This window comes from Phocoena phocoena, chromosome 11 (assembly GCF_963924675.1).
Source record: "Phocoena phocoena chromosome 11, mPhoPho1.1, whole genome shotgun sequence".
Taxonomy (NCBI): Eukaryota; Metazoa; Chordata; class Mammalia; order Artiodactyla; family Phocoenidae; genus Phocoena; species Phocoena phocoena.
In genome coordinates, this window is record NC_089229.1 from 82,331,049 (window position 1) to 82,344,796 (window position 13,748).

Sequence of the window (13,748 nt, forward strand, 5' to 3'; positions counted from 1 at the left end):
CATTTTGCCATTTTAAAATTAACCCAAAACATATAAAAATGCTAATTTATGTTCAGAACATAATAATCAGTGTCATTAATTTGGGTTGGTACAATTACATCTTAATGCAAAGAAATTTCATCTTGTTTCTGAGCATCTTTATTTTTGGTAGATACATTTACTTTGGGGGTTTGGAGAAATACTAAAAATAGTTCATGGATCTCTACCGCTATCTTTCAGACCCCAGGCTGGGGATCACTGCCGGTAGTTTGTCCTGAAAAATAGAAAGAATATAAAGATTTCTAAAGTCCAGATTCACTGAACACACATTTCCACAACCCCATGCTGGAGTCTCACTATAGTTTTCAGCCATAACTTGAAAAAGATCTGTTCTTCCAGGCTAAGAGACTTTAGACTTAGGTTCTATAAACTATCAACAGATTCCCTCAAAATGTCATGAGTGCTTTGCAGCAAGCTACAGAACTTCACTTAATAGCAAGCTATCCCATGTGGTGATTATTTTTTAAAGCCTTCCATTTGACGATAATCACCTACCTTTGCAGACTGAGCAAGAAAGAGTTCACAGTGTAGAGAGTTTTCTCCTTCAGAGTTGACAGTCTTATGCTCTCCACTGACATTCAACTGGATTCCATTCCTTGGGGAAAAAAAAAAGAAAAAACAGTAGTCATCTGGTTAGGTATGCCTCCAATGTTATGTTTTAAGTCACCACAATAAGGTTTATTTATCACCAAACAATCAGTAAGCACCCATGTGTGCCAAGGATTGTATAAGGTACCTAAGAATACAGAGGGGAATAAGAGGTAGTCCCTGGGACTTCCCTGGTGGCACAGTGGTTAAGAATCCGCCTGCCAATGCAGGGGACACGGGTTTGAGCCCCGGTCTGGGAAGATTCTACATGCGCAGAGCAACTAAGTCCGTGCACCACAACTACTGAGACTGCGTTCTAGAGCCTGCAAGCCACAACTACTGAGCCCACGTGTCACAACTACTGAAGCCTGCGCACCTAGAGCCCGTGCTCCGCGACAAGAGAAGCCGTCGCAGTGAGAAGCCCATGCACGGCAACAAAGAGTAGCCCCTGCTCGCTGCAGCTAGAGAAAGCCTGCGTGCAGCAATGAAGACCCAACACAGCCATAAATGAATGAATGAATGAATGAATAAATAAATAGAAAGAGGTAGTCCCTGCCCTCCAGGAGCTGCACACACTAGTGACTCCAGGTGGTTGCGAACAGGTAAGCTATACTTTCTTTTTCTTAAGAATTGGAGCCAATAGTTAAAATTGTTAAAATTTTCACTAAAAATCTAGATTTCTGGTTTTTCTTTAAAAAATGGGAACATGTGGCCACACTGGGTCCATATATTCTTGATGTAACAATTATCTGGAGCTAAGCAGAGTAACCCCCCATCTTTACCTGGATAATGCACTCTCCTCATCGCCACTTCCCTAATGTAAGTATGTGCACTTACCCCACTGACTGTACTCATTTGTGTTACCTATGGACTCCTGGACTAGCATGTGACACATAGTCAGAAACAAACGATTATAATATAAGGTAGTGGGTGCTAGGAAAGAGGTAAGAACAACGTGCCATGCATGAACTCAGAAGCATTCCTTAATCTCAAGGTATCAGAAAAGCAAGGAAGGGTAAGGCAGGGTAATGCAAAACCTGTGAAGGAATTCGTCCTCTTAGGAGAGAAGCAGAGAAAATATCACTTACAAAGGTACAGAAGAAAAGAACGTGGCACATTCAAAGAACTGCATATAGCTCGGTAGGTGAAGAATGTAGGGCGGGGGCACATGACAGAAGGCTGGTGAAGGGGTGCTCTGTACTTACACGATGAGTTCCTGTTGCAAGTGCTGTAACTCATGAGCCAGTCTGTTTTTCTCCTCTCGTAAGTTCTGGAATCACATACAACATTAGGCCGCACGTGTTACTCTAGTGGGACCTTCACATTTACGTTTAATAACCCCACCTTGCAAGCTGTGAGATCATTATGGTGTACCTCTATAACGCTTTCGTATTCTATGATGGTTGACTTAAGTTCTTTTATACTTAAATCCTTCTGAAAAGTAGAAGAGAGAATTAATAGCAAATAAATGTATGAATCCACTAAATTGTATTTACTAGACTATCAATCTGAACCACGGAAGAATTGTAAACGCCCAAAGATGATGAGACCTTCTACTAATCTCATTATTGGAAAACTGAACTAGTCTGTGTTTGTGATTAAAACTAAGCAGAAAAGAATGGCACAGCAAGGCAGCTGTATCTGACTGGTGTTAATTACGTTCTGTCTTTGCCCGTCCAGTGGAATCATACCCTGCAAGGTAATTCTTAAGTCCAAGTCAGAATTATATTACTATGGTACATTTAAGAAAAAAAACAGTTTTTTACCTGCAGAATGACTAATGAATTATTAAGGCATCCAATTTTATCCAGTTCAAACCATATCTCTGTTAAAACCACAGTTTTGCACTGCAAGACCAGAGGGTACAGTCAGTGTCTGACCTATAGTTCTATCCCATGACTAGCATGGTGCCTGGAGCATGAGAAGTGCATTATGAGTGCTGGGCAGGAGTGCAAAATGGTGGAAAGACCAGAGTTACAGAGGAAGTGAGCAACCACCACTACCCCATGGCACTACATGGGGAGTGAGAACACCCACGATGAGGTGATACAGTTGGTACAATATTCAGTATCCTGGTCAATGTCCACAAGCTGTGAATGACTCCTTTGAAACCCCATAAACTGCAGGGGAAGGAAAAGAAGTGAAATACTGCTCTTTCTTCACTCTCCTGTCTTGTGGAATGTGGAAGTTTATTAACTTAGTGTGTATCTTTCCTGGGTCTCTTAAAGCCACCATAACCAGCATCTTGGTAGCCGGCAAACTTAGTTACCAGATGGGCTATAATCACAGGACACAAAGATAAATAGAATAATATCTATCTATCAAATCAATCAATCAAACTAGGTAGAAGATAACTGAGGATATATTCTTCTTTTTCCCTAAAACGACTGACTGCACGCTCATTTGTGTTGTTATGAATTAAAATTGCATCACCACTATCTAGCCAATGACTGGCAGATTGGCACACTAGTATTTGTTGAATAAAGGGATGAACATCACCAGAATTTACAGAGGATACGTTAAAACACCCCAGATGGAGAAGTCAGTATTCTTCACTCAGAAGAATATTTTTGTTCTTACAAATAAAGAAATGTCTTGTGACAGAATATTAGAATCAGATATGTTAACCGGGGTGAAGTTACACAAATGACCATCTCCTTCCTTTATGACTTGGAGAGAGCTAGTGAATCCCACAGGCCCTCATGTGAAGAGACAGAACCAACCTTCTGCAAACTTGCATCTTTATTAAGCAAAGTGTTCTCATATGTGCGTAACTGCATCTGAAAAGAAACACATTTAGGAAAGGCCATTGGGACATGGCTTTGGTAAAGGACAGTGCCACAAAATCATCCAATAGGGAGACATGTTTCTTTGGCACCTTTAACGTGCATGTGTTTTTCACTTTATAAAGAACATTCACGTTAGCCTCACAACAACCCTTGAGGTCAGGGTCATTGCCCTTGCTCTACCAGGAAGGAAATCGAACCTCAGCACTACCCAGAGACTTGCCCAGAGTCACACCCAGTAAGTGACAGAATGGAGACTAGAATCTGAGTCACCAACTCCAGCCAAGGGCTCTTCCCACTATTTCACACTTCATATAATAAGAGGACATAGAGAGTCTTCATTTTTTTGATGAAATTAAAAATCTAGATAGGACACGAACAGAGTCCATATGGACATACAGAAAGCTCTTCCTCTTTTAAAAACATAGTTTAAAAATGTTCAAGATTTCTTTTAGCAAAGTGAATATTAGGGATATATCAGTTTATTCAAACCAAAAGCAAGCTTGTTGGCGTAGGCTTCTAAATAGGATGTAATTGATTAAAATGTGTATTGATTGAATGGAAAACCTGGAAAAATAATCAGCATAGTCAGAAGTAGAATCATCATCACCATATATATTTGATATCCCTTTATAGTTCTAAAGGCATCTTCACATAATCATCTCATTTGAGTTTCCAACAAGCTTGTGGATGAGGTAGAAACTATCGTATCCATTTAATAGATGAGAAAATTGAGATTTAGAGAAGTTAACTACTTGCTTGTGGTTACAAAGCTTTTAAGTCGAGAAGACAGGATTTGAATCCGTGTCTTCTGGTTCTTTTCACTAGTTTATGACAGTTGTGTTTTCCAAAACAGTCATTCCTAGAATAAAATCAATTTTAATGTCTAAATTATAACTGCTATAATATATGTATATGTACATACCCACATGGAATTGGGGTGTCTGCTAAGAAAATTGAGAATTTCTCATATAGATATGAAATTTAAGTACATCATCATTTCAAACACATACGACAACAAAAAATATTGTTCAAATAAACCATTAGAGATGAGAATAAGCATGACACAAATTCTTGAATTTAAGGACAGTTGTCTTCTGTTTCCTGATAATAATGTATTGCAGATAAAACAAAAATACACAAAATATAGACTTTCTAGATGTAATATAGATAAAAATCATTTTTGTAAGATATCATTCCTTAAGGCAATAGAATTGAATTAAAAAATCAAGATAGATTTTTTCCCCCCATCTCTCCTCATTTTCTGCATTAAGAAGGTACAATAGCTGAAATCTTCCCTAACTTAGGGATTTGCAAAATCAGATACTGTTAAATTAGAAATTGTCACTATAATAAAAAGTATAAATAATAACAAGGGGTGGCAAGGATGTGGAGAAATTTGAACCCTCATACACAGCTGGTGGAAATGTAAAATAGCGCGGTCATTTTGGGAAAAGTCTGGCAGTTCCTCAAAACGTTAAACATAGAGTTATCATATGATACAGTAATTCCACTCCTAGGTATATACTCAAGAGAAATTACAATATATGTCCACACAAAAACTTGTGCATAAATATTCATAGCAGCATTACTCATAATAGTAAAAAAGTAGGAACAGTCCAAATGTCCAGCAACTGATGAATGGATAAACAAAATGTGCTATTTCCATACAGTGGAATATTATTCAGCCATAAAAGGAAATGAAGTAATGATATATGCTCCTACATGAGTGAACTTTGAAAACATTATGTTCAGTGAAAGAAGCCAATCACAAAAGACCATCTAATGTATACGACTCCATTTATATGAAATGTCCAGAATCGGTAAATCCATGGAGATAGAAAGCAGACTAGTGGTTGTCTGGGGTTGGGGAGGAATGGCGAGTGACTGCTAAAGGGATTTCTTTTGGGATGATTAAAGTATTTTAAAATTGGTTTTGGTGATGGTTACATAATTCTGAATATACTAAAAACCACTGACTCATATACTTTAAGTGCGTGAATTTAATGGCATGTGTATTATATATCAGTAAAGCTGCTACATTGAGAAAACAGAAACTGCCTTTTACATAACTCATATCTAGAGCAGTACAAATTTCAAAATTGATAACGAAAGGTTATTGTGTCAATGAGTCACATACACCTTCAAAAAGTAATACTAGTTTGATGAAAGAAAATATTTTACCAGTATTTGAGAAGTGCTTACTTGATGGTGTTTCTCAGTTTTAGACAATTCCTCAATCTTCTTTTCCAATTTATATATATCTATAATGTTCTTAGCATTCTAATGCAAAATAAGATAGTATTCTTAGATTCAGACCAAAAAAATAAAAGGAAATCACAAAGTGTTTTTTAGGAAGTAGTATTTTCATCATTGACATTGTAATCCATTTTAAATTAAGGGACAAAACTTTAGACTATGTCCAAAAATAACACAATCCTTTTAACGTGATCATCCAGGAATACTCCCAGCAATCCCTTCTTATTTTCCATTTCACCTCCAGCACTCACTCCCTAGTCACACCTTCAAAGTTGTCATTACCAGCAACTGGGATCCCTCCATTATCTTAATTGCAACATCTCACTCTTCAACCACCATTTCTTGTCTTTCCAGGTTACTTCTTTGTGCATCAGCAAACCTTCAATCCCCACTGGAGCCTACAATCCATTGATCCTACCACGTTCTCATTATCCTTCCACCTTCCCATGAGCTCCATTCCCTCTTGACTCAGCTTAAATTCTTCCATGGTCAATCGTTACAATCTCTCTCTTCCACACCCCTCCAATTCCCTTGGCTCTCCCCTACTTCTTAGTATTTTCTTTTTTCTTTTTTTTTTTTTTTTTGCGGTACGCAGGCCTCTCCCTGTTGTGGCCTCTCCCGTTGCGGAGTACAGGCTCCGGACGCCCAGGCTCAGCGGCCATGGCTCACGGGCCCAGCCGCTCCGCGGCATGTGGGATCTTCCCGGACCGGGACACGAACCCGTGTCCCCTGCATCGGCAGGCGGACTCTCAACCACTGTGCCACCAGGGAAGCCCGAATCTCCTAGTTTTTAACCTCTAGTTTTTAACCAAATAATTCACTTCACAGTTCTACTTTTCCTAACCACCCTAGTTTAAATTGCACTCCCCACAACTCTGTTTTCTTCTCTTCTTTTCTCTGTGGCACTAATCACCATCTAACATGCTAGTTTCACATGGGCTATTTTGTTTAAGTCTGTATCCTTAACGCCTAGAATAGAGTCTATCTCCCGATGAATGTGTGTATAATAAACAAACGAATAAATGTAAGTGAATAATTACCCGAACCATTGTGCCATTACTCTTCACATTGCATCAGATTTTTACTTCCTAAAGGATTCTTAGTGACATCTATAAGCCTTTTCTAACGTAAATCAATAATTGTAATGCTATCTCATGATGAAGGGTTCTAAGTCTCCTTCCTTCTATCTCAATTCTAAATTGGTATAGTACAATTCTTTGATGCTAGTCAATCATCTTAAATATGAGGACAAAAATATCTTACATTGGGAGCTTAACTGTAAAGCATTAGTTTCATGGAAACCTGGTCTTGTAGCTGTAACATGTCTGAATCTAACACAGGGTTTCTTTCCAATCTTTAGTTGTTCCTTTCCTATCTACTATGAATTTTTTTAATGTCCACTTGGGCCATAAATTGGAAAACTCATCAGACTGTTCACCACAGCTTAATAAATACATCTAATAAACTTATATAAAACACAAACAAAAAACCGTACATAATGATTAACTTTCAAAAGGTACCTATAGAGAATTTTCCTCCAAAATAGTAAGTTTCTGGTAGCTTTGCTACCTGTTCTTTCAACGTTTTGATTCTGTTGCTTAAAAATATATATTGCATAGAATTTTTCTTTTTTTTAGCGATTTTACTAGTATTTCCTAATATATATGAGAATGGGTATTATTAATCCCTCAAAAGATAAATGGCTTTTCCAAGGTTAGACTGTCAGTGAATTGAAGATCTGGGTCTTAGACTCAAAGACCTTTCCCATCTAGTTTCATGGAATAATAATAGAAAATTATTAGATAATGTCTATACTTTCCTTCTTGATTTGTATATTTTTTAGATGAGTTAATTTCATTTCACCTTAATTCTGAATTTCTTACATCCCATTTCTACCATGGATGATTACAAATGTATAACATACTTCTGTCCAGACAGGAAAACCCCGTCTACTCTTCCTCACTTATCATTTGACAAAGCAACCTGGTATTTGGTCCACAGGAGCCTGAAATTCACATGATTTATATTTAACCCAGGGTCAGCACCCATGATTGTATGATTTCCATATGCTTATCTGTGCCCTTTTAACAATTTCAACATACCTCTTCTTGGAGAATCCGAATCTTAAGAATCAGAGCCCGGTTTTCTGCCTCCTGATTTATTAAGAGAAAAATAATTTAAAAGTATTTGAGAAGTTTATGAAAATACCAAATATTTACTTCCAGGGCTATCAACATTTTTTCTTTTTATCCACCTTAAATATGACATTGACATATCACAAATAATCCTAGCCTAAAATATTCTCAATACGGGGTTAAGCCTTTGGCTTCGGTTTCTTGGGATCAGTGAAAAGTCACTCTTCTTGACTCAATCTAACTATGACAGGAAAGGAAAGACAGAAAAACAAAAGAATAAGCCTTTGTCTTCGGTTTCTTGGGATCAGTGAAAAGTCACTCTTCTTGACTCAATCTAACTATGACAGGAAAGGAAAGACGGAAAAACAAAAGAAAACAGCGTGGTATTTTTCCCTGCTACTTGTACCGCCATCTGCTTATGACAGATAGTGTGAACTCATCTATTTAAACGGCACCTTGAAATCAAAGAGTACTAGCTTTCTATTTGAAGCTGCGGCTATTCTCAGATTCAACATTACCAGAACATAGGAACATCAAAAATCATTTTATAATTAGGAGCCCTAAATTCAGAACCATCAGAAGAAAACATATTCCAGGACAGGATATACACCAAAATGTTAACAGTAAATGTTGTGGATAGGGTAGGGTAAAGATTTTGTGGGATTTTATTTTTTCTTTGCTAATATATATTTTCTTATTTTTACAGAGTGAACAGGTACTACCTTTATAACATAAAAATAAAAGGGAGGCCATCTCAGGCTAGGATGTCATTGGTACAAGAACGAAGGAACATAGGAACATAGTTGGAATCAGAAGACCTGAGTTCAGTTCTCACTCTACCATTTATTAGACATTGGACTTTGAATAATCAAAACATTTCTAAACTTTAGCTATAACTCTATTAATTTTTTTAAATGAAGAATAGCAAAAAAATATATATTAAAAGAATAGCAGCTTCTGTTTCTACCTCACAGAATCTCTGTGAGGACCAATGAGAGGAAACATTAAAAATTCTTTTGAAATTATAAAACATTGAATTGTAAAAGTGCAAAGGATTAGGACTGTATATCTGGGACTCTGCACTTTAGTAGCAGCTAACATCTAGCCCCAGGAGGAAAGAGGACATTACTGCTTTACATGTATTAACTCATTTAATCCTCCCAGCCTTAAAGTAGGCAGTATTGCCATGTCCACTTTGCACAGGGGAACTCTGAGGCTTAAAGACGTTATGTGGTTTGCCTAAAGTTAGATAGCCCTCAGGGTCGGGACTTGGATGCCCACTGCCTGACACCCAAGGGTGGGCTCTTGATCATTGCTCTACATGGCTTCCACATAGAAGCTTCTCAGTGGTCCCAGAATGAGTCTTTGCTGTAATGCATTCACAGAGACTTGCAGTCACCCGACACTCAGTGAGTCCAGTCCCCAAATTTTACTGTGAGGCAAAAGCTAAGCCAAGTTGTATTGGTTGTAGGAAGTCACGAGTGAAAGACACAGGCCTGGAATCCAAGTCTTCTGATGACTTAGACCTAAAAATAAATTAGTCTGAATGACTTTCAGCTGCCCCCCCACCATGGTTAGCAATGCGCAAATACTGATGGAAGGATTTTGAAGATTATTACTAAAGCTCTAGATAATAGTTTAACATTCCCAATAAAAAGAATTACTTCTCTGGTAGTTGAATTAAAGTTTAGTCTAAATAATGTTTTGCTCTAAAAATTACAAGCCTGTGCTTCTTTAGCATAAGGACTGATTAATGGAACTAATTACTAATCTGTACGTGCTGAGAAAATGGATTTAAAAAACAAAAATAAAACCTGAGAAAAAGGTGAAAGTTTGACAGAGAAAATTTTTTTGGAAAATGTAAGTGGTTTTTAGTGTCAGATATTTATGAATTCGCCTCTTAACTTCAGAAGGCATTCTAGATCTTCACAAATCATTGCAAATACGACTAATTTGTAAAGAATTTTAATCCTGGTTGAAAGGAAAGCACAGTTTTTTATCTTACCTGCCTTTACTTTTCTAAGGTGTTACCAATTCATTCATCAGTCTACTGATTTCTGATTTTTGTTTCCAAATAAACCCTCTTGGATTTTAGTTATATAAACTATTAATATAGTTCCATTTCAAAGTACTTGGATGACTTACTAATTGTTTGTTCTGGGCTACAATCATGGTCTTCTGCTCTTCTGAAGCGTTCATACTAATTTTCAGTTCCTCCAGTTCTTCTCTTAACAGATTTGTTCTCATAATAGCCTGGTGGGCACTGTGGGGTGGGGAGAGAAGGCAATGAGCAAAACCTCAAATATAACCGTCAAAGATACTAAGTAAAGCCACGGACTATTTTTAAACCCAAGTTGAAAACCACTGAAAACTCAAATCAGATGCCAACAACAGTAAAAAAAAAAAAAAAAAAAAAACTTACACAAGATCTTCCACAGTCCTTGGAAAAGGAAGGGATTTGGGTGGAGCATGGTTGGGGGGAAAAGGATAGAAGGAAACAAACATATTCCTGAAGATAGAGATTTGGAGGCTCCCTTTGAAATCCATCACTGGCTGAATCACACGGTTCTTTCCTTCTACTAATAAGATGTAATAGTAGTTAATGCAATCCCACAAACAGTTATGGAATAATATCATGATCAGGGGCTGTACCTTGCAAGAGGACCCATGATGTTGGACAAAAGAGACATGGTGTAACCTTAGAGAGGTCACATACTAGTGAAGGAGATGACAACTAAACAAACAAGTAGTTACAGATAGTCTCTATATGATATATTTTATTTAAAAGGTTTACTGCAACATTGTTTACAATAACAAAGCATTGGAAAGAAACAAAATGTCCAACAAGGGAAAACCTATTAAATGTATTATGGTGATCTATATCATGGAATTACCTATTTGTACTCCCAAAAGGTTACAGACTGTTTTCTGAGCAGGGTCTTGAAGAAGGTATAATTTTTTCCATACTAAGAAATTACATTGATCATTCAATCAATATTTATTGAGCTCCAACTCCATGCCATTCATTCTAATAGGCATTGAATAAGATAAAGATGAACCCAGTCATAAGAACTCTGTCCTCCTGGAATTTATAGTCTAGTAAGGTAAACAGACAATCATAACTGCTATTACAGTATAATAAGAACCAAGGCTGGAGTGAACCCAAGTTCTGTAGACACTATAAAAGGAAGATAGCTCAGATAATGAGGAGGAAGGGGAGGGGGACAGAGGGGGATAGAGGGGACAGAACAGAAGCTCATTGAGGGACTGCAAGCAGTCCGATATTGCTGGAGCATAGAGGGGAAAATGGGAGGTAGAGACAAGGCATCAGAGGCCCCATCGTGAAGGGGTTTGCAAACCAGATGAAGGACTTCGGATTTTACCCTGAGTGCGAAAGGAATGCATTGAAGTGGTTAAAGCAGGGGCATGATGTGGTCAGACGGGCAGTTAGGAGGAACCTGCCTGCTGGGGTGGCACAAGCTTTGGAAAAGGCGGGGAACCTAACCAGGAGGCTGCTGCAGTGACCCAGGTGAAAGGTGATGCTGACCTGAACTAAGTGGCAGCTATGGGAATGGAAGGAAGTAAATCTATTGCGAGAGATAAAGTGGGTAAATTAACAGGACTTGCTATTTGATGTAGAAGTGAAGTCTGAGGAAGTAAAAGGAGACAGAGATTTCTGGTTTGCAGGCAACTGGAAGGAAGGGACTGCTCTTCTATGGCAGACATTCTACTAAGCGCTGGGGCAACCAGGATAAATAAGACACGGTTCCTCCCATTAACGAGGACACATTAACACAGAAGGCAAATTATACCATGATGGGACAACAGCCAGTATCAAAAATAGGCTGGAAGTGCCGACAGGAAACAGGCTCTTCCTGAAGGATTGTGTGTGGGGGTGGGAGTTGGGGGCGGGGGTAGAAAAGAGGAGGCTTAATTCTGTAGACACTGGCATTCTCGCTGTCCATCCAGATTCTCTAGCCTTTCTGTCCATCCTGCAAGTTACCCAATTCCCTTCAAGACATGTCTTCACTGCTTAACTTAACCAGAGTCAGCTTCCTCTCAACTGCTGTGGCCTCTCCCGTTGCAGAGCACAGGCTCCAGACGCGCAGGCTCAGCGGCCATGGCTCACGGACCCAGCCGCTCCGCAGCATGTGGGATCCTCCCGGACCGAGGCACGAACCCCTGTCCCCTGCATCGGCAGGCGGACTCTCAACCACTGCACCACCAGGGAAGCCAAAGGTTAGCATATATTTTTTTAAATTTTATAGATTGGTTTGGAGGCTGGTCAAAAATTATGAGGGTAAGAGTTCATGGTCAGAATGCTTTACTGTCTTTTCAAGTTAACTTAGAACTTTTCTGTTCAGAATTTTAGACCTACAACGTCTGTACAGACATACTTTGTGAGAACCATGTTGCTTGTTTCCTGATGCTCAAGCATCTCCCAGCAACCTATTTTACCAGTATCTGACACTTTATCCGGTATGTCTCCAAGGTCCGTTATCCCCTTCTATCTTAAGCTAAGATCATGAAATTCTTATCATCCTTCTAGGCTACGGGTACCCTGAGGGTACATTTTAAACATGACTCATCAATGTATCTCTCATAATACTTAGCATGGGACTTTGCATAGAGTAAGAGTTCTACCGAACCACAGGCTGTTGGGATGGATTCACGCTTGATCCTTAGGCATACTGGTCTTACACAGAGATTGAATGACATAGGGAACATCATCACTAGAAAAGAACGAACAAACCTTACTGGTGGGAAAGTAAAACAGTGCTGCTGCTTTGGAAAACAGTTTGGCAGCTCCTCACAATGCTAAGTATAGGTTACTACCCAGCAATTCCACTCCTAGGTACACACCCAAGAGAACTGAAAACGTATGTCCACATAAAAGCTTGCACACAAATGTTCATAGCAGTACTGTTCATAAGAGTCAAAAAGTGGAAACAAACCAAGTGTCCAAACTGAGGTATATCCATACAATGGAGTATTATTCAGCCATAAAAAGGAATGAAGCAGTGATATATGCTACAACATGGATAAGCTTTGGAAATGTGATGCTAAGTGAAAGAAGCGAGACACAAAGGTCACATACTGTATGATTCCATTTATAGGAAAATGCCCAGAACAGGCAAATCCAGAGAGATAGAAAGTAGATTAGTGGCTGCCAGATGCTGAGACGAGGGGGAAATGGAGAGTGACTGCTAATCAGTATGGGATTTTTTTTTTAGAGTGATGAAAATATTCTGGAATTAAATCATGGTGATGGCCGTACAACCTTGTGAACATACTAAAAACCACTGAATTAATTGTATACCTTAAAAGGGTGAATTTTCTGCTATGTGAATTATATCTCAATAAGAAACGGATTTATTTTTTAAAAAAAGGAAAAAGAACTGAAAGCTCCCAGCACACAGTAACCCCATCACGGCTTACCTTTTTATCTGAAGGTTCAATTCAGTACAGTCCTCTGATAACTGGCTGTTAGCATCCTCCAAGCTTTCTAATGCCAATTTAAGCTTATTATTTTCCTCCTCCAATTTCTGCTTGTTGAAATGCAGGTCTGCTACATAGGTAATCAAATCAGGCACCTCTCTGCAGGTGAAAGAACGAATGAGAATAATCTTCAACATCTCTAATCCCCTCCTATCAAAGTAAGGCGAATGGTTAAGCCCAAAACAGGCTTAAATATTCCTGTGAGATTTTCTACTTTGTCTTCATCCATCCTCATAAGTGTAGTTTATTTACACAGTGTTTATTCAAGTACTTATTACAATAGCATCAAAGATTTTTCCAAAATTCCCAGATATTTAGCACCTGCCACTAGTGAAGTCGACTTCTACAGCTTTTATTTCCTCCTTTCCACTTTGCTCCCAACACCTGCCGCTGTCTACACTGAGGAGTTCCTATTTCTGCCTGGGTTATGGAAAGTCCTGAA

The 13,748-nt window shown here is 38.6% G+C and overlaps 1 protein-coding gene across 1 annotated transcript in view; it reads right to left on the minus strand.

The window, feature by feature from the left end:
* Positions 1-13,748, minus strand: part of IRAG2 (inositol 1,4,5-triphosphate receptor associated 2) — a 94,360-nt gene that overhangs the window by 64,639 nt on the left and 15,973 nt on the right. Inside the window, exons 6-13 of the mRNA XM_065887575.1 lie at positions 13,247-13,405; positions 9,953-10,070; positions 7,775-7,825; positions 5,619-5,696; positions 3,351-3,407; positions 2,002-2,061; positions 1,833-1,897; positions 535-634 (exon numbers count right to left, since the gene is read on the minus strand). Of these exons, the coding sequence (XP_065743647.1) occupies positions 535-634; positions 1,833-1,897; positions 2,002-2,061; positions 3,351-3,407; positions 5,619-5,696; positions 7,775-7,825; positions 9,953-10,070; positions 13,247-13,405 (688 nt within the window). The remainder of the gene's footprint in view (positions 1-534; positions 635-1,832; positions 1,898-2,001; positions 2,062-3,350; positions 3,408-5,618; positions 5,697-7,774; positions 7,826-9,952; positions 10,071-13,246; positions 13,406-13,748) is intronic.